This window comes from Trachurus japonicus, chromosome 8 (assembly GCF_045865225.1).
Source record: "Trachurus japonicus isolate A0001 chromosome 8, Traja_1.0".
Lineage (NCBI taxonomy): Eukaryota > Metazoa > Chordata > Actinopteri > Carangiformes > Carangidae > Trachurus > Trachurus japonicus.
The window spans coordinates 24,203,564-24,230,772 of NC_140914.1; the positions used below are offsets into that span (position 1 = coordinate 24,203,564).

Here is a 27,209-nt window from a genome sequence, read left to right on the forward strand (position 1 = left end):
TTGAGGCAACACAAAGATTTGACAAGGCAAAACACCTGGAAGGAGTGTGTGCAAAGTGTGCTAACATAGCAGATGAGAGAATAACAGTTGCATGAGCAGGGTATAGTATAGTGTCAACGCTGACCCATTAAAAGACATGCTATCTTGATTCGCTGTGGTTGCTGCTGCATGTCAGTATCTGTGGTGAGGTTTTTATTTTATCACAGCACTATGCACCTCATGCTGAGCGCACTGCACGCACAAATACACTTTCTATTTTGTCATAGTTCAGCTGTGCATGGGATACGTCTGATGAGATGAGTAATATTTGTGATGCCTCAGGAAGTACTGCAAGATATATACCCCGGGAGGTATAACCTTCAACTTCCACCACATTGCTTTCTTTCCATTACAACTATGTGTCTTTAAGATTATTAAAAGGCACAAAATTGATTCAGGCTCCATTAAAAATCAAGATAAATCAAGATAAGAGGCAGATTATGATACTTTCTAGATTAAAAAAAACAAAAAAACAGCTGCAGGGAATGTGTCAGACTATGACTAACTACAACTCATCTCCAAAGTTCATAACAAGCTATATCAAATCACTTTTATTTCTTTAAACCCCTTTGAACTGTTGTATTATTGTGCTAATTCTAAGGATTGCACTCTAATCTAACACTGGGGTCAGAATATGGTTTTGAAGTCACCAAATAGCCAATGTAAAGCAACGCCACATGAAAAGATACTGTTTCATAGGATGAAAATACAACAGTTGATGAAGTAGAAAATACAATAAACAAAAAAAACACACACACACACACACACACACACCTAGAGGGAGCGTTAAGTAGCAGTGAGTTAAAAGTTTTCAACGTCTTACCGTCGGTCGATACTTTCACTTTTACCGGGCTTTATCCCGACTTCACTTTCCTCCGCTGCTTCAGCATGTTGGATTTATTCACCGTCCGCCTGCGGCTTTAATCAGCTGATTAAATCCATCGTAGCGGCTCCAGGAGCTTTCACCTCTGACGGTGAGGCACCTGAGGGCTGCAGCCGAGACACACCGTCGATGCTTCTCCTGCACACACACAGTCACACACACGCAGACGCGTGTAACTTGCTCCACCCACCTCTTAACTTTGTGTCATCTTTACCCACAACCAAAACTTTTTTTTTTTTTTTACAGTCTTGTCAGGTACCAGCTGCCAGTCATTTGACATGATATGTTTTGTGTAAAGTATGATTTAATAACAGTTGTTATCTGTCCAACAATGTGCACATTGTTTCTGAGTGTGAGTGTAGCAGCTTGATGTTTTTACACAGTCTCCACTGCAGTCAGGTGTTTTTGCATAATGCAGTCATTACATTTCCAAAAAAAAAAACTTGTTGCTGCCATATGCCCTTTAACTTCCTCCTCCATGGAAACAATAGCCTATGGTACAATAAAATGTGCAGATTGATGTGACAGAGTGTGGGCTGAGGTGAATGGAAACAGGTATAGAGCTATATTTAGGGCAGCTCAACACCCACCGGTGATTGGTACTGTATACACGGTGGAGTAAAATCAGCAAAAAATATTAATTTAACTGTCAATGTGAGATTCTTCACAGTAATCTTAGTCTGTATGTATGTGTGTGTTTTGAAGGGGATACACAGGAAGTGGTTCAAGATAAATAATAAAGCCAAATGACAGAAAAGCAGAGGGCAAACACTGATGCAAAAGATCTTTGCCTGTTAAGTCTACACTTTCATCTGAACAGGAGCTGAATCCATTTGTTACTGTGCTAAACTGGGCCCTGAAGTGTTATCTATGTGCAATTGTTGTCAAATAAAGTTGAGGGATACGCACCGGCTCCTACCTGAGCAGTGAGGAGGGCTCTCTGTCTCTTTCTACTGTCACTTCCTCACTCACAGGGGCCAATAAAAGTGCACACACTGATGGATTTAGCTGCCGTCCAAGCACAAATGGGGACTCATAAACAAATGTTTTCCACCGTCTAGTCAGAGGACTGATACGCTTCTCTGTCAGCCAAACAAGGCTTTGACCACTTCCTGCACACACAGACACACAGTCCTTTCTAACACTGAACACTTTGCCTTCAGTAAGTTTGCTGGAGCACAGCGCTCTCGTCAAAGGCAAAGTGCACTACACACTCAGAAACTATGAGAGATCAGCCCACAGCACACACTTACACCCGTGCACGCTGGCACACAGAAACACACTCACTTTGAGGCAGAGCTAAGCTGGCTACATTTCATGTCGTGCACTACTTTGATGTGCAGTGAACTGTGTTTAAGGAGAAGTACAGAGAGATTATAAATTGACATGTTGGTAGTGGCTGATACTCGCCCCCACACTCGTATCGTCAGATAGTTTCTCAGTTGCTGAGAGGCTTTTGTTGTCATGGTGATAACCAAATTGTGGCCTTCACAGCGTATCATTCAACAAACATTCATTAGAGGATAAATTGATGTTGATACATCATTTCGAAGATAATAACGTAGCCTATACATTTTACTGAAATAGAAGATATCAGCCTGCCCTTGAACTTTTGATGACACTAACTAACTGAGGAAGAAAATTATTTTCAGGCAATTGAAGTAAAAAGAAATATGCAATTATCATAAATGTGATGGTATGCCAGTTACAGTATTAGTTTTAGTAGAAGCCAATTCTTCAGTCACTGCCAATCACTGTCTCTATTTGAGATCCTACAGAAATATCAAGGACATCCTCACAATATTCATTTCTCATGAATGGCAAGAGAGCAACATGATAAACATAGTAGGCTATATGATAAAATGATAAAGGAAAGATATTAAGATAATTAAAATCTACCTAAAATATGTTGTTAATTGACTTATTCTGGGTACAACAAACAAAAGCAAACTAAATACAGTAATATGGGATTAATAGTAGTTTTTTCCCCAGCCACATTTCTAATACATTTTTAGCATGCTCTTAGCACTACTTTATCCGTTGCCAATATTAGAAATTCTCTGATGACACTGTTGTGCCGTTGTGCGTCATGTTTAGGGTAGATTGTTAAATAAAGTTTTGATTGAAAGGTGCGTCTGAAATTAGCATGATCTCATGTGGTACAACTTTGAAACTGCTACACAATTTATAAACTTAAAGGTTAGTCTACTGGAGTGAATAACCGCATTTTATGCTGTAGGTTAATTGATATTTAACTTATTATTAATTTATTCGTTCATTTTTACGTAAGTGAGCCGAACAGAAACTGGGTTTTTTTTTCGACGAGTCGGACGAACAAGTAGCTAGCAGCTAGCCAGTAACGTTAGCTAGCCTGCTCACACGAACTAGCTCGCTGTTTACGCACCTGAGCTGCCATTTTTCTCCAACAGGTGAACGGATGGACTTGATGAGTGTGTGTGACATTGTTAATGACAAGCTCCACTTCAGACATGACCCGAAGTGGAGCGGCCGTCTGGGGCCCGCAGAGGGCGGCGGGCTGCTGGTCTGTGTGGCCTGCGTCATTGAAATGATTGAGAGTGAAGATGTGGCGGTGAGGCCTTTATAATGACAATATAATAATATGTTCATCTTATTTAAATGTGAAGCTTTCCTCCCACCACCAGAGTTAACTGTTCCACTGTTGGCACTTGTCAGGATTTTACATATTTATATTTATGGAAAATACTTTATCCTATTTATGTCACTTGATATACAGGCTTTATTTAATCTTGTCTCTCCCTCTCTGTTTGTTGTGCAGTCAGTGAGGAAGTCTTTTGCCCTGTCTGGTATCAGTGGGGTGCTCAAGCGTTCTCCAGGGGCCTTGAGAGAGCTGCTACAACAGGACAACAGAGTCTCTGTGCGTTTCCTATCTTCACTACTGGGTGAGAAGCAGTGTCACATACAATACAGTGTCACATTAGGATGTGAGGGGAAATACACCTGCACAAATTATTGAGAAGACCTGGACTGGTATAAATTGTTTGGAGGGTCACTTATTTATTAATCAACAGGAGGAATCTACAGTGTTTCTGAGCAGTGCATAGTTGTTTTAGACACATCACTAGTTTGAGTTGGCGCTGAATGACTTTCAGTCTCCTTGGTCACTCTCATTTCACAGTTGTGCTAGTGCCTCAGTCACATTACTGCTTTACTGCAAGGTCAGACTCAACAACTGAGTCTTTAGATTTTATCAGATTGTATGAATAGTACCATACAAAATACAGAATTAACAGAATACTGTTTTATTAAAACATAGCAATAGCCATCTCATTGCAGTTAAATTATGTAAAAATACAATCTTGAAGTCACGATGACAGCTTTGTTTCTTTCAGATGTTTTCTTTCTATCAAAAAAACATTTCATGGTCAATACTCTTTCTTTTTTGTTGGAAAATATAAGCTATTTGCAAAAAAAAAAAAAATGGATTCAGTCAAAGAACTTAATTGAAGGAAATAATCTTTAAACCTCACTGTAGGTTTTCTGGTTGTTAAATATGCACTTTTATGTTCATTGCAGAGTCAGACAAATTCTCTATCAAAAAGATCTGAACAGTTTACACATCAGAAAACAAAGCAGGATGATTGCTATGAATCTTCAAATGGAATGAACTGAGCACCATGCATCCATGTACATGAACGGGATATAAAGTCATCAGTATTGTGTGTGTGTGTGTGTGTGTGTGTGTGTGTGTGTGTGTGTGTGTGTGTGTGTGTGTGTGTGTGTGTGTGTGTGTGTGTTAAATAGCGCTGGTGAGTTCCACTCGGCTATGATTATCCCATGGTGTATTTTTATGGTATTGCATCATCAGAGGATATTACTGATTCTAGTGCTGGATACAGTTTCCTAGGTTATTGCAGCATATGTATTAGGCCTATACAATTTTAGCTCTTATCAAATTAGTGCAATTACAGAATATATGGTGAACTGTCTGTAAAAGCTCTGAGCAATATGACAAGACATAAAATGAATCATTGCAGTGCAAGTGGTCTGCTGAACTGAGCTATACCATTTGCCCAGAAGAACATAATCTAACATCAAATATGCCCGTACAAGCCTAGACAAGAGTAGTATTTACAGATGCAGCCATAGAGCTGGTACAATTTTTTACACACTTGTTTCATTTTATGGCTTTTGTTACTGCTACATATTGTGAAAAATCCAGTTAAACTAATCCAACCTACAGATGATGCAACATTTGTTCTCTCACACGGGTTCCCTGTAAAAAGAAAATGTACAGTTTCATCAGAAGACAAAACTCCAAAACACTGATCTCCACTCAGTGTTTTTGTACCTTGTAGTTTGTGCCTTGTAAAGCTGCAATACTTCTGCACCTACTTTGTCCTTTTTTTCCTTGTATCAGTATCACTTTCTAGCCTCCTTTGTCTTGTTACACCTGCATGAGACCTCTGTGTGTTTCAGTGGGTTTGTGGAGTCACATTTTTTTTCCTTTTTCTTTTTTAAATCTAGCCTGTCATTACTGTTCTGTCCCTAGGGATGCTTCACACTGTGGAGGAGCCAGCCACTCTGGAAAAGGTTCATCAAGGTGAAGAGATGCCTCTTTGTGGTGTCTTGGTGTGTGTGTGTGTGCACGTGTGTGTCCAACTGTCCATGCACTACCTCTCAGACAGTGTGAAAGTGCACACACAGAGGTTATGAGTCATTCTTCTTCTCAGAGACTTACACACAAACTCTCTTTGTGACTGTTATAATGGTCACTGTCAGTAACAAAAGTTATCTTACATTCATCCCACAGTTCCAGTGTCTAAATTTAACATTTTCAGCGGCTTTGGCCTTGTTCCCCCATGTTGATATTCTTTCTCTGCTGCACTTTGTATAACTATACCTATTTCTCTCTAGGCAGCTATATATAACTGATTTGTCTGTATCCTGGCTTAATGTTTGCTTCTTAGCAAACTAGCAGTTTTTTAGTGCATAGGCAGATTTGTCTCACTGCAGCTCAGTCTTTCAAAATGCAGAAATGTTTTGGTAAGTGCAAATGACAGAATAATTTTATGGTAGCTGTCTTACAATGCCCTAGGGACCTCTTTGCTATAATAGTTAGAGGAGTGCTTTAAATGTGACACTGCTTGTGCTCTCTGTACGAATAATGTGTGAATAACACATTCTGAAACTTATTTGTAACACACAAATGATGCAGTCATCATATAGGTACGTGTTTGTGGAGGAAGACAGGCAAGGATTTTTATAGCAGCAGCTGAGCAGCCATGTAAACGAGAGCGGCGGGTATACCTGGATCTACAGATGTGATGTTAATAAACAGTATGGACTGTTGGCAGCATATAATGACAAGATAAACACTGGGTGAACAAAATCATAAGATTACATAAAGAATTTAAATGGACAACTTATTCATAAATATGAAATTTATGAACTTGAGCTGATATTTAGTTTTTCTCACATTTTCCTAGAGAACTGGACCCAACCATCATGTTTATTTAAGGAATGCATAACTGTGTTTATTTTTTTTTATTTGTTGTGTGCGTGTAATGTATCTGTGTACGTACCTGCATTCATATGTGTGTGTTTATGTGCACCAGTGCTGGTCCACCTGCTGTTAGAGCTCCAGAGCGAGGTGTCCTATCGCTTTGTTTTGGATGAGGTGCACAAACAGGTGAGACAAACACATTTATGGGCATATGGAGAAACACATCGTTAATCTACACAAGCAGGCACAGGAACACGACACGAACCTCGTAAAACTTTCAACACACAAGCAACCCTACCCTCCGAGGGCTGTTTAGTTAACAGACAGTGTGCTCACCCCCCCCCACCTGCTCTTGTTGTGTCACCTCTGGGGGAGGTAGTAGTGGAAAAGCTTCATTCAGTAGCCTTTACTGCGGGTGGAAAATAGTAAAGCTGTGTATATACTGATGGTGACAGAGAGGTGTGCCTCCAGGTAGAGGTGCAGACATGTCTCATTTGTGTTACTAGAATAGAGCCTGATGAGGACTTTATGTTTAAAGTAAATGCATTCAAAGAACCTTTTTTACTGTGATCTGGCTGAGTGATGGTAAAAGAGTCCTGAAAACAAAACTTACTAATGTGTGTCTCAGATTAAAGTGTTAGCGGCTCTGTGTATAAATGTAGTGTTGTAGCAGTGGCTTGTTTTGTGGTGCTATAACTGTCTTGAAGTGATGATTTTTATTTTATCCTTGACAAGAAAATATCATTACCAGGCGTATTACCTTGTACAGTTTTGGTTTATTTTTGACATCAATCTAATTTACATCTACCTTTGCATTACTTGCCCATTTCTATGCACAATGTCCCTGACTATCTCTGTGAGTACCTGACGCCTCGTTGATCTTGTGTCCTGTACAACATTTTTCTATGCTGTGAAGCTTTACACTGTGAATGTTAATCTTCCTTCCCACTTCCTTTACATAGGTGTACGTCTTTTATTACTGATTTTTACTTTGTGCGTCCCCTGTCCAGGTGAGTGACCAGCTCAGTGTGAAAGCTCTCCTGCCCGTGTTCAACCTCTTGGGGACCCTGGTGGAAGCAGTCCCCAACGTGGCCCTTAGCCTGGTGACCCAGTATGGTGAGCTGATGCAACAGACACATAATCATAGTTACGCAGGCGCTGGCGTGTGAAGCAAAACAATAGTGTATTTTCATGTGAAATTAGGCCTGTCAGCTGTCACATTGATTACATAATTGCCTGATTACAATCATTTGAGCTGACCGCAAGTATTTCACATAACCGTTAAAATCGTTTCCATTCATCTGTATAAAAACAGCTGGATGAAATTAACAGAAATGTCATATTTCTATCACTATTTCTTCGTCCTTTTCCACCGTCTGAGGCTTGACTGGTTCTTTTTTGATGATATCATCACGTTGCACCATCTTCTTCTGTTATGCTTCAATGACACATGAGTGGAGCGCCACAAACTGTTGATCTCGAGGAGCTTCATTTCTAATATTCGACGACAGCTTTTCGATGAGCATATGTTTACATTTGCATCATGGGTTGCAAAGCCTAAAGTCAAACAGGAATGCAATGTTTTTATTTGCATATTCCAATGTTTAAAGCCAATAAATGGCTCTTGTTCTTCATGAAGTGTATGCCAGGTGTATTATTAAACTATGTTGATGATGATCTGAATGATCTGAAAAAGACAGTTAAATCGTTAATCACAATTATTCGTATGGCAATTAACCGTCAACTAAAATTTGATGAATGTGGCAGCCCTATGTGAAATTAATTTTTTGTGGTCATTACTAACACTTCCATGTCAATAGGAGTCCACATTGGTGTCAACATTGCTGTTAGAGCGGAGGTGATAAATAGCTTTTGTCCTCTCAAATGTTGTCTGATATTCATATCATTGCCGTGTTAACTTTCTCAGTAGTGGATCCAGTGATGATGTATTTAGTGTTCTCAAACTGTGCACTCAGGTTTAGCCTCACTTACTTTCCTGAAGTGTCCTTAAGCAAAGAAGTGTGGGCTGATCAAAGAATACTCTAAAGCAAACCCTGACCTCATACATTTGAGGGAGAACAGAAACCTTTCACCTCAGATGCTGAGATCTAAGAATATGTTAAAAACATTAAACCTCAACAGTCTATTTTGACCTTTCTAATTATTATTATTATATTATTATCCTAATAGCACAGAAACGTCTGTGCTGTGTCCACTGCCTCTTGCTGTATCCTTTTGCACTCCCTCTGTCTCTTAGGTGACAAAAATGTCACAAAACTGTATTTTACATATTCTTTTCCCCCGGACATTCTCATTTTAATTTCTCTAGCCGAATGACCTTTTCATTTACTCTCCAGCTGGACTGTGAAAACTGCTCTGTGTCCACACTTTCCATATGCCTAGCCTGTCCTACGTCAGCTCGCGACGGGAAAAAAAAAAGTTACAAAAGTTACAAACACATGTTCATCCCTTGATGCGGAACGATAACACACCTACGCACGACACACCTATGCTGATTTAATCTCTCCTACAACCACCTGTATGATGTCAGCCTGCTCAACGAACCCTCTACCACCCTGTTTAATGGGCTGCGCGAATCAGCATCAGGCGTCCGTGTGCACCGCCGTGTGTTTTTTGTCACGGCTGAGCGCTCGTCTCCATAGGTGGCTGTGAATGTTAGTCTTCAGCCAAATGAGCAGGCGTCGTTGTCATTTAACTGTGCTCTGTGTGTCCACCTTCCATGTATTTTCATGAGCTTTACAAGCTCCCCTGAGCAGCTGCAGGTAGCGGTGGGGTGTTGTGATGCTGATGCAAGATGCAGGCTGCCACTATTGACTGTGTGTGCCTGTCTGTAGCCTGTCACTCAGCATGTCTCCGTGGGGCTGTTTGGACTAACGACAACAGCGCAGCAATGACAACATGAGCCCAGAGCACCCAACCCATTTCACTCTCTCTCTCTCTCACTGTGCCTGGCTGCCTGCCTGCCTATCTCACTGATTAACCCCTCTGCTTTCCTCACCACATAGCTTTTCTCTGCCTGAATTTGTTTTTCATTCCCCTCTCTCTCTCTCTCTCTCTCTCTATTCCCCTATCCCTCTCTTATTTCTGCTTGCTGGTGTCTTACTCCCTCAGGTCCTAGCTGAGGAGTGGATACAGATGAAAAGTGAGGGAGCAGAGAGGGAAGATGAAGCATTAATGAGATAAGGAAAGAGGAAGGCAGACATAGATAAGTGGAAGACAAGTCAAGTGACAAAGTTAAGTGATTAAGGACATCATTTCTGAGATAAGACTCCACATTAAAACTCCATCTTGACAGCTCAGTCTGCTCCTTCAACTGCATTTTAACGCAGACATTTAAACGAAAGAGAAAAATACAGAGAATTATTTTTGGTGTTAGGCTGGTTATTTACATGGACAAAGTAAATACATTTTATATGTGGGAAACAATGGAAGTGTAAAAAGCCAGAGAGGAGACAGAAGGGTTTTGTTTAGCAGGGTAAAAGCGGCAAGTGAAAAAAAACAATAGACACTATAGAAAGCAGATCACTAGACGGACAGCGAGTGCACAGCTTCCAGCTTCACAGTCGAGCGGCAAAGCAGTAAACAAGGCAAACGGAAATGAACCTTTTGTTTTCTCTGTCAAAGAAAGGGGAAAAAAAAGAAAATTGTTTGATCTTTTTATTTCAGTTCTGTGTGTGTCTGTTTCTGTTTGTTTGCAGTATAACGTGTGGTGTTGAACAGCAGTAAAGCTTTTATTTTCCCACCCATCCTGTTAGCACTCTCACATTTTGTTCCCTCCATTTCCATCCTCTGTGTCTACGGAGGTCTTATCTTCCTTCTCCCCCTCTCCCCTCTTTGCTCTCTCCCCCTCTCTTCATGCCTGGCTCTCATCTTGGCCGCCTCATATATTTTGGTTTAATCAAACATGTCTGGGAGCCTCTCCTGCCGCACATGGGTTTTGATCTGCTTCACAGAGCAGCTGGGCTTGGGCTTTGCTTTCCTCCTCTGTCATGTCTCTCTCTCTCTCTCTCTCTTTACACCCGCTCAGCCTCTGTTCCTCTGTCTCCTTCCAGCTCCGGCGCTGACCTGCACTATAACATTGTTTATTCTTTTGTTCAAAGTCACACGTTTATAGTTTTTTCATAGTTGTTTCTCTGTCTTCACTAGCCACCTGTCTCTGTCTGTGGCTCATCCTCTATAAAATGTCATTCTTTAATACTTGTTCAGTCCAGTAATTTGATGACATTTTGCAGTAGAATGATTATTATAATTGGCTCTTGGTTATCTTACACAGGTTATGATACTTAATTAACAGAGCTTGATTATTAATTAGTTTTTCCCATACTGAATGAGTATGTACGTCCTCGTATAAAACTACATGCACTGGCGCCTGTTCTTTCACTTTTTCCACTGCTGTTGGTCAGTCATTTGGTCTGACCTGTATTTTATAGTTGTGGCTTTGTGCAGAGAGCTGTTATTTGCTCACAGCAGTAGATGTACTTTGTATGAAAATCAGCACAAAGTCGGCTCTGTGTCCTACTATTGTTCTTCCAGACCACACACACACATTGTTTGGCCACTCCTGCTTTTTTCCCTGTATCATTTTCTTGATTATTCTTACGCCTCCACACTGGAGCCAGAGGTATTAGGCTTATAGGTTGTCCTTCCATCCCATATTTGTCAACAAAACGTCTCGGTAATGCTTTCTGGAAATTGTTCTCAAGGATGAACTGATTAGGTTTTGGAGAGGTCAAAGGTGAAAGTCGTCATAGTTACCTTACCTTTGAACAACCTTTTGGCTTCATAAACACAAAATTTGGTACAAGCATTAACCAGGGCTCACCCTGCCCTAACCCTGATTACATTTTGGTCAGAGGTGAAAGGTCAAGGTCACAGTGACCTTGCGTTGATGTGAACAGTTTACCAGGAACCATTTGATGGAATTTCATTACATTGTTGTTACAAACATTCACTTGGACTCAAGGATCAATTGATTGGGATTTGGTTGTCAAAAGGTCACACACAGTCATATTTTTGGCCACAATCGAAATGGCAATTATGACACAAAACCTTCTAACAGGATGAAATGATGAAGGGATGACATTTTAAACTGAAAATGTCAAAGGGCAACTTCAGGGTGACGCTATAATGTTCCTCCAAAACACTTGCGGCCGTTATTCAAAGCTTTAACTCAACAGGAACACAAGCAGATATTATGACTACAGTGTACTTTCTGCAGTTTGAGTGACTGGTAGAAATATAAAAAATGTCAAACTTTTAACGTAGTCGGTGGACTCATGAAGTGACAATCTGTCTCTGAATGCTGAGGTCACTGGCTTTTCCTTACAGATAGACTTATGAAGAAACATTGAAACACATTTTATGCAGCGACTCCCAATTTTTCTCAAGTCATTGAAATTTGTCCTTATGTTTATGTTTATGTTTATTGAGGATCCCCATTAGCCGACGAACAAACGCCAGGCTAGTCTTCCTGGGGTCCTTATTAAGTCAGGGATCTCAGTGGCCAATGTCCTCTTCTTTAGTGCATGTCTCAATGGATATTAGGTATTTAGAATATATCAAAGGCCCAAAGGCTGTTTAAAGAGTGGGTTTTCTTTCACTCTGATATTAAAGCAGAATTAAGCGGAATGTTTGTGTTAATATAAGTCTTAAATAGTTAGATCTTCCGACGGCAATCACTTATATAGAGTGTTTGGTCTGAAACACGGGACTGTCAGTCACTCTGCTCTGCAGTAAGCCGAGGAGAAAACGTTCCTTTTATCCTACAACCTTTATCCAATGAGGAGAGAGAACGGCATAAAGGAGCGGTCCTCTCTGTGTGTGCAGCCAAGGGATGCGCGTGAATGTGGTGACGTAGGGACGAGGGCGGGGACTGCAAACTCCATCCACTGACAAGAAGTTAGCCAAAACGACCGGATCGCTTACTTCTGCTTTAACTACATTCTATTAGGACAGCCTGTTGGGGTGTCACAGGGCAAAAAATATGTAATGAAACAAATTGAATGTTTTTCTAGAGTGTTTGGTCAAAAAATGTAACATATTTGCTACAACATGTATGTCACCCATCTCCTCCCTCAGTGTGTCTGTCTTCCCCTTTGTTTTTGTGGCTGTGTGCCTGGCTCTCCCTCCCTGCATTTGTCTCTCACCCTTTCAATCTCTGGTTTTCCCTCCTGTATTAACTCAGCCTTTCTACAACTACCCGTAACTTCTTACCTTTCCTTTCTGCTCTCCACAAGTTTCACTCTCCACGAATGTCTCTGTGTGTCTCTCTCTCTCTCTTTTTCCCCTTCTTGCCAATTTGAATCATGCCTTCTATGTCAGATAGTCGTTTCTAGCTACTGTCTGCTGTGTTCAGACAAAGGACTACAATCCTACTCCCAATGTATTTTTTAAATCTTCGCTTCTCTCTCTTCCTCGCCTGCCCATTTACTGCGCACTGTCCCCAATAGCCAGTCTTCGATCCTTTCATCCTCATGGCAACTTTTGCTCCACTGCTGGCTCTGCAATAGTTTGCAACAGCTAGAGAGTTTATTAAGGTGAAACTCAGCTGCACTTTGTTCCCAGTGGTTTTTCTGCTCATCCATCTTGTTGTCTGTGTATCTGTGTTGTATCAATTGCTCATACAACGAAGGCCTTTCTTTCAAACGTATGGTATCATAACTGGGCCTGACTGATTAAACGGCTGGCCGATTTAATCGGCCAATTATAGCCATTAGAGAATAATCTTTAATCGGCCAAAAGCTGGCCAATAGATGCCAATGTTAATGCTTACATTTTCACTAATAAAGTGCAGGCATTGTGACTTGGTTTTACTTAGAAATTATGTCAGTGCTCAGTAAAATGCATTACTGGCCTGATGTAAATGAATAACTCAACAGTTAATGTTATTGCTCCAGCCTTTACGCTGCAAAATGTCTGGCCATCCTGGGTGAGGGATCCTTCCTTCTCCAATTTTTGCCCTGTTGAGGGATTTCTTGGGAGTTTTTCCTCAGTCAGTGAGGGTCTAAGAGTAGAGGATGTTGTAATGATGATATGTAAAGCTAACTGTTTGTAAAAATGGCCTATACAAATAAAATTCCCTTGCTTTGCCTTGCAAAAAACATTGCCCCGCTCCAATTGATACTAATGTAACTTTGCCATATAACGATAACCTTATGACTCAGCACATTAAAGGTGTTCAGAAAAGAAAATTGAATTTGAGCCCACGGTGGGTCTTAACATTAGTGTAATAACTCCAAACTTTGTTCAAAATTCTATTTTCGAGTAAATCCGGGATGAAAGTGGGGTAGTTTTTTTTCGCATTGGATAATGCAGGTGTCACGTTTCTCACGATTCATCAGCCGCTGATATTGGATCCGTCATCCGTCAATCAAACATCTGAGACACGCACACACACACCGAGGTCGGTCTTGCCCCAAGCATTGAATATCCTGCCCGCTCGATAACGACCAATCAAATTTGTTTCCCTTACTCGGGTAAACTTGTGCGGAAACTCGTGAAAACTCATGGAAGGAGGCACGACAAACAGGACAAACGGCTATTTCTGAACACCTGACTGTGTTTTTTAACGTTGAACTTTGAGCATGAAAAGGCGTTTCTGGAAGTTTGATTCATAATAACCTCATGGTTCAGAATAATGGAGGAAAGAAAATGTGAATGCACTTTTAGAGGACACCAGACCAGAGAGGCTTATTTCATTTGCTGTTTGCCCCACACAATTTCTGACAATAAAAGTATTTGAAAATAGTAAAATGTTCTGCCTTCAATTTATATCTTTGAAACAAGTGTTTGATCTATAAGGGATTTATTATCTATAAGAGATCTATAAGGGAGCTATTTGTTTTACTCTTTGTTTTGTTTTTTAAAAAATGTAATTGTTTAATCTGCATATCGGTTATCAGAATTTTTTATTACCTAATGTGGACGTCAGCCCCAAAAAATCCATAACCCACATGAATCAACTTGCTGTTTTTGCTAAACGCCATTAATATGTAAGATATTTATTTGTTGTGGTTGCACTGACCCACTTTCTGTACATGATGTGGGTGTTTCCCCTTCCTCCTTTATTCTGTGTAAATTCTCTGTGTGTACGCTTCTGTTTCACATCTCCGTCCACCAGCGCCCGTGTTGGAGCATCTGTGCTCAGCCTTGCTCTACCCAGATGAAGTGCTGAAGGCGTCGGTGCTGTACGTGTGGCTCAAACTGTTCGGGACAGGTGGCGGCTCGGTGGCCCAGTCTTTGCCCATCGCCGTCAGGGACAGAGTGTGTATCCTGTTGCTGCAGACCTTAGCCAACGCAGCCTCCCCACAGCTCATCAACAACTGCATTGGTGAGAAAAACATCAACCAGTTTTATTCATTTATTTACTTTTTCTTGGAAAAATTTTTTTATGAAAATTATTGATTAAAAAAATTCTGCCCTATATCTCAACTTGCACAGTTGATGCAAGATTTTGGGAGACGAATTCAAACATCTAAACAAGGTTGCGTGAAATAAGATAAACCATGTTGACAAAACAGGAATTAGTGATGACACCAACCTCAAAAGGTTTTTAGAACTTTTTTATTCCTCACATTCAATAATTTCAGTAGAGTAATACCTTTGAATTTAGCTGCCTGGAGAAAGGCTCTTCTCTGCAAAAGAAAATTAAAATATTCATTTTTTGAACTAAAAGATTTCATGGTCACATGTGTAGAGTGAGTTTTACTCACTTTTGACTCTGTTCCACTATGAAGAAACATATCATCTCAAGATGAATGTATAAAAATATCACTGAGCCCATCATTAGCTGCCTGGATGAAAAATTGCATATATTATCGGCCTCATTTAGATTTATTATACTGGATGGACTAAGTGTGATTGAGTCGCTATCAGCCAAAGGTTTGAAGTTGTTGAGCAAGGCAAGTTTGAGAAATACAATTTGCGAGTGGAGATAAGGGGAGGAAGTTATTAAAATTGGATACAATTTTGAGCTGAGCACAACAACTACTTTGGTGACGGTCTGAGGAAAAGGCTATTATGAATTTGTTGTCATTTATGAAGCATATAACCTCGCTACCAACTGCCTGGGAGCAAAGTAGAATGAGGACAATTAGGGTGTGGACTTCAAAGAGGAGTAAAAGACTTTATAGCACGGGGAGCAATTATGTTTTTTTATGTCATTTTTTTAATGCCAGAACCAAACTGAATTAACCAACTGCTATCTCATCACAAGGGGTCTGAAAGTTGGTAGGGGTTATTAATGATGAAATAGAGCTGCTTCCTTTAAGCTAATAGCTTATTTAAAAAAAAGCTAATAGGCCATTTAATGGGACGTCCATCATCATCGTTCTCGGTAAAGATGCAGGATGTAGGTTGAGGCTAACTGGAGGAAGGAGGGAGGTCGTACTGAGATGAAAGAGTGTTTATGTCTTATAGGAGTTGGTGTTGAGGATAATAATCTATCCAGTGTGTGAGTTTAGAGATTTGAAGTTGTCAGATTCTCAGTGGATTTGGAAGAGTGAGAGGTGGTTTTTTTCCAGTTTTCACAGTGGAGATGTTTGAGCTGTCGCTCTTGTTGTTTGTGTAATCTAGACAGCCTTACCCTCACCAGCCCTGGTGAGAACAGCAACAAGAAGGAGTAAAGCAGCTCATCATCATTGTTGTATTATTCAAAAAGTGTCTCCAGGTGACTAGGATGAGTAAGAAAAGTCATAATGGAGGGCTCTGCCTCTGCACTCCTCTGTGTGTACTGTGACACTGGGCCGTGTTGTTGATGACATCACACATCAAATATGAGGAACGAGATGCAGTACAGTTCTATAGTAAGAAAATAGATGAATAATAACTAACATACTAAATACTAAAAGAGAAAAAGCCTATATAAGTAAAAGTGAATAAAAATGTATTAGATTTATCACCAAGTGCTTCATGTAAATTCAGAGGTGTGGCAGTGTGGAGCAGTTCAACAGTCTCATAGTCTCTGTTTAGGAAATAATTAGAGCAGAATTTCAGTTTTTATTCAAGCCATGTTTTGGCAAGATCTATTCTGCATTTTTAGTATTTTCCTCATAGATAGTGAAGAATCTCCACACCACAGAAGGTTTAGTCTGTGCATGTCTATTGGTTGTGCAACAGTGAACAGGAGAAAAGCTAAGGACCACTTTAGACTAATGCTAAAGAAACAGTTATATCAGAGCATGACTAATACTATACCTTTAAAACCAAACAACAAGAAACAAAGAACTTTCTCCGTTTTCGTTTTTGTATATGTACTGTATCCATCACCTTTGTGTTATTGTGTTGAACGCGTATTTTGTCATTCATTAGGGCTGCTGTTGCTGTTGGTGCAGCTGGGAGAGACAGTGTCGGTTCTGATGAACAGCCCCGACAGTCCGACCATGTGCAGTGAGAACCAGAACGACAGCCAGGTCATCTGCCAAAACCAAGAGCAACAGCGCCCTGACCACCGCCATCTGCCTCTCATACTGAAACAGGTCTCTGTCCAAACATCCTGCTCACACCCTCAAAACTTGCATTCTGGCACTGGACATAATCATAACAAGAAGTTCTAATCCTGGATTAATGGGCCTTTGAATGAGGATTCAGTGGGGGTTTACCCTGGAAAAATATTTGTGCTTCATGTCTGGGAAATCAATGTGTAGATTACATCTAGTTAGATTATCTCGGTCATGACTCACATTACAGCACAGCTATGACGTTGGTAGTTTTTTTTGCAGATCAGTCAGTAGTGTGTTGAAACTAACTCTGACCTAAAGAATCCCCCGTGTCTTAATCATCTGCTAAAACACAATGAATGTATTGTTTTTTCGGAGTCATCCCACCACATGAAGTGACTGTGAATCAGGGATACCTGGAGGAAAACAACAAAGAACTTGAAAGACAAAAAGAGAGAAATAACAAACAGCAACAGTGCAAACTAATACAAAACAAGAAAAAAAAATCATGCAGACTTCAGTCTAATTCACAGTGTAAAGTGACAGTACTGTATAAACAATACTGTATGACTAGGAAACGGCATATTTTTCCACATCCTGAATTGTTTGGTTGTTGCTATTGGTGCTAAGTGACATAACCAACACAATGACAGGTGTTCACTAAGCTTCGGAGTAGTTTAGTAATTTCTCATATAGATCACATTGACCTCACTTATTCAGACATAACTAATCAGTAATGATAACTAATCACTTCTAACAATAATATTAACATTTTAGTGGAGGCATGAACGAACCAATGAATTCCCTTTGTCCTCCACTGACCTCAGACTGCAAACTTTGCAGCTGAGAGCATAAACAGTACTGAAGATGAGAGCTTGACAGTTGGCAAAATATTACATCATCCCACACTGTCACCAGCGACCTGGTAGTGTTGGAGAAGCTTTATGTACCTCAGAGAGTCTATAAACACTGCAGAGGCCCTGGCACGCTGTTTGTGTCTGCAGCCGACTGGTGGTGGATTCCAATAAAACCCATAAAACGTGTCTTCCAGCTGCTGCTGAGTGGGGATGAGACGTTGCAGGTGACCAGTGCTAAGTGTATTGCATCTGTCTTGGTTCATTCTCCGAGTCAGTACAGCGCTCCCTTCATCAAGGCCGACGTACCTGGTGATACGCACGCACAGACACACAAACACAGGGGCCGGGATAGGTTAGCTATTCAAGCAGCTGCCTTCTTTGATTTCCTCTGTACAGATAATTTCCTTTGCTTTCTTACTGTGCTCCCTTTTCTCTCCTTCTCCTTGTCTAAACTTTTTGTTATTTCCCTCACTTCACGTCTGCCTCTCCACTGTTTTTATGCACTGCCTCTTTTCAACGTCGTAGGGGTTCTGCTTGTATTTCTGTCTCGCCCCAGAATTTCAGAATATGCTTTGGCTTTCGAAAGAGAGTATTGACATAATTTCTTTTTTTTTATCAGGTGCATGAAAATATTGCACCATATTGTGGAAGTGGTGATGATGATGCTACAATGTAGTGTTGCAGTGTTGCAGTGTAGCAATGTTATTCACTCTTCTCTTTTTCTCTCCCTCACAAAAGTTCTCCTTTTTTCCCATCTCTCTTTCCCCTTATAGAGTTTCTATTTGACTGTCTGGCCAGTACTAATAGTGAGGTGCTGCTGTGGTCCGCCTATAGCAGTTTGGTGCTACTCAGCCAAGACCCACTCTTCTTCTCCCAGTGTCACTCTGTGTATGGTGAGCAAACTTGCACACGCCAGAAAACACCCATGAGCCACAATCAGGGAATCTCCTCCTAACCCTTTTTCCACCATTGAACATCAGTTTTGTGTCTCACATACAGTGTATATATATCGGTTAACATGTCTGAAAATAACTGCTGATGGGTAATTGATGAAAAGGCGAGTCGTGTAGCAGCTCAAAGAGAAAATCCTGCAGGTTAATTAAACCTGCCACAGAGGAGGTGGAGTAGTTTGCCTCTGCCTCATTCTCCGTTGCAGTTTTTAGACATTTGCATCTGCTCCAAGCATCACATTTACATTACAAGGGAGACTAGAGGAACAAAGGGCTACTGTATATTGTGTTATATCAACTAGACAGACACTGCTATTGTAATGTAACACAATTATCAGACAAACTGGCCACAGAATGTAGTGGTAATTACATTTTTGGCAAAAAAAAAACTGAATATAGTCCCATTACATTGGTGTGTATTTGTATGTATGTGCGTGTGTGTGCTTGTACAGTAGATGATGTATTTGTGGTTCCACTGTGGCACCCTTTAATCCTGCAGCACTTTAGCTTCACTCTGGAGAAACTGTTTGAAAATCACTTGAAGTAAAGACTTGAATTACGAGCTCACGGGGCGGAGCTACTCTTGGTGCTCTGAAGGTCTTCTTCTCAGTTTATATACGAGTCCATCACAGTGGATTCTTTGTTGTACTAAATTAGAAAGATGCGCCACTACCACTGTCTGTGTCCGTGCTTTGTGCATGTATTACATTTATATGAGCATGTCACTCATCTTAATGGAGGAAGTTGCTGCAGCCTTGTGGGGTACTGAAAACACTCCTTTGGCACAAAGCAAGATTAGACTGTGTGTGAGTGGTGGGAGACGGGGGGGGGCAGCCTGCCTGGCCATGTGTGAAGTTAAGTCAAGCATTTCTTTGACGCAACCAGTGTGTGTTTGTGTGCGTTAGGTACTGAGTCCCTGGTGTGCAGTCTGAAGGAGGCTCTGCGGCTGTCCAACCTGGAAGTGCAGAAACAAGGTCTGCTGCTCCTCACTGAGATTCTGGAAAGGTGAGACTGGTGTGATTTTTTTTCTTTCCTGAGTTGGCCCAGTGCCAGAATGTTCCCCCTGCATGGGGTGTGCAGCTCCCTTGAAATATCCTGTAGGCTACTGAGCGTCTTTGCTCACTGACTAAAAATCGTGTTAATACACCTTAGGAAGTCTGCACTTTGGACAGAGTGCTGTCACAGCACCAGGGAACAGCTGTAGCAAATAAAAATAATTATGCTTTAATTACGGTGTCCACTTAGCCGTTGCTCGTGTTGACATTTTAATCAAACAGTCCTTGTTTGATTTCCCGCAAATGCAAATCGTTACACATGAGTGTGTATGTTAAAGGGCAGTACAGCTAAATCACAAACAACACAGTTTATTTATTGAGGTCATGTGACGCCTGCTCCTGAGACTCTGCTACATTTAGAAGAAATGAAAAATGACACAGACGTGATGTATAACTCAGGCACAACAGGCAATATGTGGTAGTCTGGATGATTCACAGACTTTACACTACATACATTTCATCAGGAAATATTTTATTTGGAAGAGCAGTGTATTATTTATGCAGCGTGTCGTACAGTAGCCCTCAGATCTCTGCAAAGATATGTTGGCTGTTGATTATGTGATATTACATTTTTGTGTTAGCTATTTGTAAAAGCAGTGAATGAATCAATCGATGCCTAAAACATATTAGTTTGTAAAACTACAATTTAGTTATATAGTGTAATAGTACAACATTTGTGACGGCACTGGTATGTATGATCGTATTTGGTTTGGCCTGCTCCTGTTCACTCTGTTTTGTTTCAGGTACTTCCTGAAAAATACAGCAAAATAACACACAAATTCATACACATGCAAACAAGTGCACACACGCCTCCACTTAGTCAGTGACTCTGAATTTTGTGGACAGATCCAGAAGCCTGTCTTACTGGATCTTGGATAGCTTTGAGGTTTTCCCTCCTTCCCTCCTTTGAAATCCTCTCAGACGTCATTTCCCTGATATTCTGCTTCAAATGCAGCGATTCATAGTGAGTTTCTTCCACACGCTGTGGCGGCACGGTCATTGTGACCATGTCTGTCTTCCTTCTTCTTCCTTTGGTGTCTATGGTAATTCAAGAAAATGAGCATGTTCACATTTTTAGGATTGTAACATTGACTTGGTTGTTAAGTATCATCATAATAGTGTGCGTGGTTCTCACCAGAATCACACACATTACTATGATGCTATCATTTTAAAAACCCCATTATGTTTGTTCACAAACTGAACAGTATGTACAACTTCAGCCACAATGACATGGAGAAGCAACCTGCAATAAAACATGTTGAATACTGTTCACTTGAAAGTTTAATTAGATTTGAATTAACTGTCTGCTGGCTCACAGATTAAAATACATCACAAGTCTGTAAAACACTGTCATATTTCTGCGAGGTTGACATAATTTTAATGGACTGTTCCACCCGTCACATGGCAGTGATACAGGGGATAAGAGATTTTGAAGGGTGAGGGAAATTTGTCCTTTATGCTGAGTGGAAGAGAGAAAACGCAGCTAGACCAGGACTGTTAAAGTGCTGAACAAGCTAGAGGGCGCACGCATGTGTGTGTGTGTGTGTGTGTGTGTGTGTGTGTGTGTACTTCTAATTCTATCTTTGCAAGGCCCAGTTTGCGTAATAGACCTGAGTGAGTGAGTGTGTTTGGTTCATCCTCCCATCTTCAAAGTGCTGGTTGAGAGTTCAGATTTGGTTTTAGTTTCAAGGTTAGAGCTGAGATTAGGGGATTAGTTGTAGCTAGGGGGAACAGGAATGTATTATATCAATAGGTGTCCTCTTAATGATAGAACTGCAAATATGTCCAAGCATGTCTGTGTGTGTGTGTGTGTGTGTGTGTGTGTGTGTGTGTGTGTGTGTGTGTGTGTGTGTGTGTTGATGTGCATGCATGTGTTATTATGCACTATGTGACTGCTGTTGTGGCAACAGTGAGCCAGTCAGCACAACAACAGCACAACAGATGTTGTGGTGCCGCGTCATGGACCAGAGAGATACTCCGGTGATCTTTGTAACGCCAATAGAACAGCACTGTTTGTTTATTATGTGTGCTGCTTGCCCTGAGAGAATAACTTAACTGTGTGTAGGTGGGTGAGACAAAGGGAGGGTGGGTTCACTGGGACTCAGTCGTTGGCACCTCGAGCCAAAGACTGACACAAAGATCAAGCAGAAGAGGAGAAAGAAGAGAAAGTCTGCATTTTGATGGGCTGCCATTTACGTCCCACATTGGTGAACATGACTTTGTGTTAAGTTAAAGTTTCTGCTGAGTCATTGAGGGTATCCATGGTACCATATAATTTGAACTGTCCTCGTATATAATGATTTGCTGACAACAGTGATTCCTATAGAATTATTATATGATTCCCTGTTTAGCTTTCAGTCTGTTCTGCAACACCATGGTAAGGGTTTTCTTTGCGTTTGTGTGTGTGTACAGGCAGCCCCCAAGTGTGCGTCTGTTCCCCACTGGTCCGGGGTTTGTGGCGGTTTCAGAGGCTGTGGTAGCTGGAGTCTCCTCCCCCTCCCTGCTGGTGGCCACACAGAGTGCAGGCGCTGCCTCCGCCCTCTTCAGGTAAACACAAACACAGTGTGACAGTGCATCACGGAGGACGAGTAAATCAGACGTCTTTATAGGTCAGCTCCTAAGATTTCTACACACATACGGCAGCTGAATTTAGCCCTCACGCCTGGATAAACAAATGTTTTGATAGAATCTCACCATGTACAGATTTCTATGTGAAAATCTGTCTTATTAGTAACTTGACATTGTAAACATTGATGCTGCACACACTGTATGTTTCCATGTGTTGTGATTGTCCTCTGTACCAGCTGATGATGTTGAACCATTTCATACGTTGCTCTGGTGTTAAGAACAGGAGCATTGACCCCACTACCCCTAACATGCGGAGCAACCACTCTACCATCTGAGCTGGTTCCTCCATGTGCAAACCTTGTATTCAATGCCAGCACAGCCAAGCAATGAGGAAAAATGACCCTCATAAGCAGTTTTGTTAACTACAACATCATACATATTACAAGACTATTCCTGAGAACTTGTTAAAAAACAAACAAACCCTGAGCTATGTGGTCCTAAATTGTGGTATTGGACCGTTAAATTGTATTTAATCATTTCTGGTTTGAGAACCGATGACACTCTTGGTACTCTGCAATGAGCAATGAGCAATGATACAATAGTACAGAAATGTAGGCTATACAGCACTGGCATCAGTGGTTTTCCATCTCGTTACTGCTAGTCAGGTCGTCAAGTTGCTGGCTGTCTATGCCATTTCTCCCAAACTGTGTCTTTGTGACCCAGAGATTGAACAGAAGCGATGCTCACCACCAAAAGCCAACTCTGCAGTTGAAATGGCCTCCAAAAATAAATGTGATTCACTGATAATAGGCTGAAGAACAGAGCCCAACTGAACATCTCCCTCCTGGACTTTCCACCTGTTGCTCTGCCTGTGTTGTGCGCTACTAGAAAAACTGACCAGTCTGTTCAGACTGCGGGGGACGAGGTTTTCTCCTGTGGCTCAGAATATGACTGTGACTCTGGTGGCCTGAACTTATACGGCTGTATTTTGCCAGTACTGTACTGTATGGTTGCTGGATGAAGTTATGTTTCCTTTTGGAGGAAATTAACTGACAGGCATGTGGAACTGTTCCCGTCCTCATCACACACACCCCCAGTGCTATAGAGCGTGGAATACAGGTTATTTTTTCACATGTTTTAAACCTTATCTTATATATTTGGCTATATTTTTTTTATTCTAATTTGGCAGGGTGTTTTATGACCCACAAAATCAAACCTCACATATCTTCCTGCTTACAGAATCTTTAAAAACAGCGTGAAATCAATTTATTAAATGTCGGTTTACAGCAATATGGGTGTGTTTTCTTTACTACAATAACTGGAGGATTTTTTTGTGAACATTTCATTTCGAAGTCAGTGCTACCTGAGATAAAACACTCCCTTATTTTCCTCTCTTGGGATGGTTAGGGCAACATTCACTAATTTGCACAGGATGCCTCAGTGTGATGTGGACAACTATCCCACTACTTCTCATGCTCAGCCCTACCATTTGAACTATTCAGTTCTTCCTAAGGCACTGTGATCTAGTACTGCATGAAGGACCGAAACTAAAGCTTGCTCGACGAGGATGGGATTCGAACCCACGCGTGCAGAGCACAATGGATTAGCAGTCCATCGCCTTAACCACTCGGCCACCTCGTCCTCTCTTAAGTGTGTACATATTCTGAATTCTGTGCAGTGAACGCAGAAGCCTTTACAGGTCAGCTTCTACTGTTTTCACATTGGTACAGGAACAGAGAGGAGCTGAATTCAGCCCTCAGGCCTGGAAAAGTAAATGCCTAGACAGAGCCTTGGCATTTACTGCTTTTTGTGTGTATTTGTTTTCTTAGCTACAAGTCACGGCAGATGTGATGGCTGCACATGTGCTTATCGTCCTCTGTACTTCCTACTTCTCATTAACCTTGATGCCAGGCCAGACCAGACCAGATTTTCATATATTTGCCGAGAATGTGAGCAGTGTTCCTGCAAACTCTGACATGATAAAGCTCTTCCAGTTAAACTATTCCCACTGTGAGCGACATCAAGTCAACATGCCCAGACAGAACCTGACCCTGCTTGCATCACAGGCTGAAACTAAAGCGTGCTGTCGCTCGACGAGGATGGGATTCGAACCCACGCGTGCAGAGCACAATGGATTAGCAGTCCATCGCCTTAACCACTCGGCCACCTCGTCCTCTCTGCAGTGGTGTAAATATCCAGAATTCTGTGCAGTGAATGCAGGAGCCTTTACAAGTCAGCTTCTACGGTTTTCACATCGGTACAGGAACAGATTTTCATTATTTACTGGTCTTTAAAAACTAGAGAATGTGAGCAGTGATCCAACAAACTCTGACATGATAAGCTCTACCAGTTAAACTAATCCCACTGTAAGCGACATCAAGTTATTCCAGTAACATGCAGCCATGTACTGCCTCTAGGGCAGGCACCTGACCCTGCTTACATTACAGACTGAAACTAAAGCTTGCTGTAGCTCGACGAGGATGGGATTCGAACCCACGCGTGCAGAGCACAATGGATTAGCAGTCCATCGCCTTAACCACTCGGCCACCTCGTCCTCTTTGTGGTACAGCCCAAAATCCACAAATCCGCACAGTGAACGCCTATCAGTGCAGTGACACAGAGGAGCTGAACTCAGCCCTCAGGCCTGGGAAAGCATGGAGACATGTAAGTCATGAGGGATTAGAAGTCATTGCAAGTTGCATTTGCAAATGCATGAATCGTCCTATTCTCTTAGACACAGCCACTTAGTTGTTTACATTCACTGAGGAATGCATACACATGAACAGTACACACATAAACAACCCACATTAACACATACACAGTGTTACAGGAAAGTATTAGGCGCACACTGACAAAGCACCGATGTTAATTAATCTACGCATCTCTGGGTTTGTCAAAGTCCCTTGAAAATCTTAAACCAAAGTATGCATTATTTTCATGTCAGTCATTTACAAATACACACACACACACAGATCTACGTTGTGTCCCTCTGTATTGCTTACTTGCGCCTTCCCTACATCATCCTCTTGATAAAAAATATCAAAGACAGTCTCAAGAGTTACGTAGCTAATGCTGCGCTATTCCCTCTGTTACTATCTGAATCACCAGACGAAACCATCAGTCCATACCAGTCCGGTACAACGAGGTGGAGAGACTGGTGGAGTCCATCACTAACAGATTGACTGAGCTGCCCCTACACTCGTCTGCACATCGGCAAAGCTCTGTGAGTTAGATTTGCTTTTTGTTTTATCCTTAAATATAAAATTAGAAAGTGTGTAAGCTGCTGATAAAAAAAATGTCTGTGCTGTCTCAACGCTGCCCTCTCTTTTGGTGATTCTCCAAAGACGCCTGTGTTTTCTGCAGTTGTCAGCGCCTTTAATAATCCCACTGACATGTCTGCCTTTGATGCTATCTGTTACCTGTCACACAACACGTGTGTGGTTGACATGTTCGATCAATGGGATCATGTCCTTCACTGTTTTTTTTTTTTATACTTGTCTCTCAGGCTGCTTTCTGCTTTGAATCCTGCTTTCTGTCTGAATCACAAAGAGCGTTGCACTTGTGGCAGTGATGCTGAAGTGACAAGACAACAAGACATGTCTGGATGTATTCATGTTCCAATGCAATACACAATAAATGTGGCTCTTTTTAATCAAACTGAAGCACAATAAAGATTCAAGATTAATATTCATGAAGTGTTAGTGGGACTTATAATTCACCGAAGAAACAGAAGGATTTCAGTGTTTCTCAGGTCTAATTGGAGAAGTTTTGTTGTTTTAAATAAATCTTTAATGATTTCCTTGAGGAAATCTTTTGGATAATCTGCTTTGATAAGATGATCATTTTCTTGGAGATGTGATTAGATTTTTCTTATGCAGTGTTTCCTTGAGGATTAACTTCAGCAGCAGGGGGGAAGCGGTTTTTGTTATACCTGGGTGGTGTGTGTGTGCGTGTGTGAATGTGTGTAGTATGCCTCTTATCGGCGTGAATATCAATAGGGTTTTACAGCACCTTGATATTCAGAAATGTGGCCTTCTGAAGGTACAAATGTGGGACTTTTTCTCTGGAATTTCACTAAACTGATCCAGTAAAGGAGCTGCCATGTCAGATTTGCTATTACACAGCCAGCCTTAGCCATGACTAACCGTTGCAAATTAAGCATCAAACCTTATTCTTTTAGTCAGCATGAGCTGTCACAGGAAGTGGAAAGCAAGCATTGGTTTTAAGTGCTTGTTTCCATAGCCCGTTAATTGGCTAGTCTCCCCCCCAGACCACTGCATCACTTCCTAACAGTGACTCACTTCAGTCTTTGCTGATGACGTACTGCTGCTCAGAGGGTGTACTGTAACCTTTTGTAAATGCAGTTATAGCCAAAGCTCTCAAGATTCAACAGTGACCACCACCTGCTCAACAACACTGAATTGATACGAACGTGAGAAATCAACCAGAACCAACCGACCAAAATAAACAAATTAATTCATTTCTCTCCTACTTAAAAGTATTTTTTAATTCATAAGAAACACAGATGTTGACTTGAGAGAATAAAATCTAACTAGTTTTATTCTCTTAAAGGGATAGTTCAACATTTTGGCAAATTGGCCCATTGCCATAATCCCTATAGTCATAGCAGTAGATTCGTTACCTTTGCTATTTTAAGAATCCAACAACTCCAAAACACTCTCGTGGACAAGTTGTCACCTGCACATTCACCACGCTATGAGATAACAACGGAACGTCACGAGATGGAGTTGTTTTCGAGGTAAATGCAGAGACTGCTTGTCGGAAACTGCCCCTGACAGGAACGTGAATCAGCAGTTTTGCATGAATTTACCTCTAAAACAACTCCGTCTCGTAACGTTCCGTTATTATCTCATAGTGTGGTGAATGTGCAGGTCACAACTTGTCCACCAGAGTG

General features: G+C 41.2%; 1 protein-coding gene and 3 non-coding genes across 5 annotated transcripts in view; 1 reads left to right on the forward strand and 3 right to left on the reverse strand.

Annotated features, from left to right (window-relative positions):
• The first annotated feature begins 3,351 nt into the window (after nt 1–3,351).
• mei1 (meiotic double-stranded break formation protein 1) overlaps nt 3,352–27,209 on the forward strand; it is a 63,864-nt gene continuing 40,006 nt past the window's right edge. For both annotated transcript variants that reach the window (XR_015036312.1, XM_085784858.1), the window contains exons 1-12: nt 3,352–3,512; nt 3,720–3,843; nt 5,454–5,504; nt 6,520–6,593; nt 7,418–7,523; nt 14,548–14,757; nt 16,737–16,903; nt 17,916–18,030; nt 18,495–18,614; nt 19,577–19,676; nt 22,139–22,273; nt 25,403–25,517. Coding sequence is in view for 1 of the 2 variants with exons in the window: in XM_085784858.1 (XP_085640984.1) it covers nt 3,360–3,512; nt 3,720–3,843; nt 5,454–5,504; nt 6,520–6,593; nt 7,418–7,523; nt 14,548–14,757; nt 16,737–16,903; nt 17,916–18,030; nt 18,495–18,614; nt 19,577–19,676; nt 22,139–22,273; nt 25,403–25,517 (1,470 nt within the window). In the remaining variant the exon portion in view is untranslated. The remainder of the gene's footprint in view (nt 3,513–3,719; nt 3,844–5,453; nt 5,505–6,519; nt 6,594–7,417; nt 7,524–14,547; nt 14,758–16,736; nt 16,904–17,915; nt 18,031–18,494; nt 18,615–19,576; nt 19,677–22,138; nt 22,274–25,402; nt 25,518–27,209) is intronic.
• trnas-gcu (transfer RNA serine (anticodon GCU)) lies at nt 23,854–23,935 on the reverse strand. The gene has a single exon. It is a non-coding gene; the product is annotated as a tRNA-Ser (tRNA).
• Nucleotides 24,386–24,467, reverse strand: trnas-gcu (transfer RNA serine (anticodon GCU)). The gene has a single exon. It is a non-coding gene; the product is annotated as a tRNA-Ser (tRNA).
• Nucleotides 24,767–24,848, reverse strand: trnas-gcu (transfer RNA serine (anticodon GCU)). Its single transcript has one exon. It is a non-coding gene; the product is annotated as a tRNA-Ser (tRNA).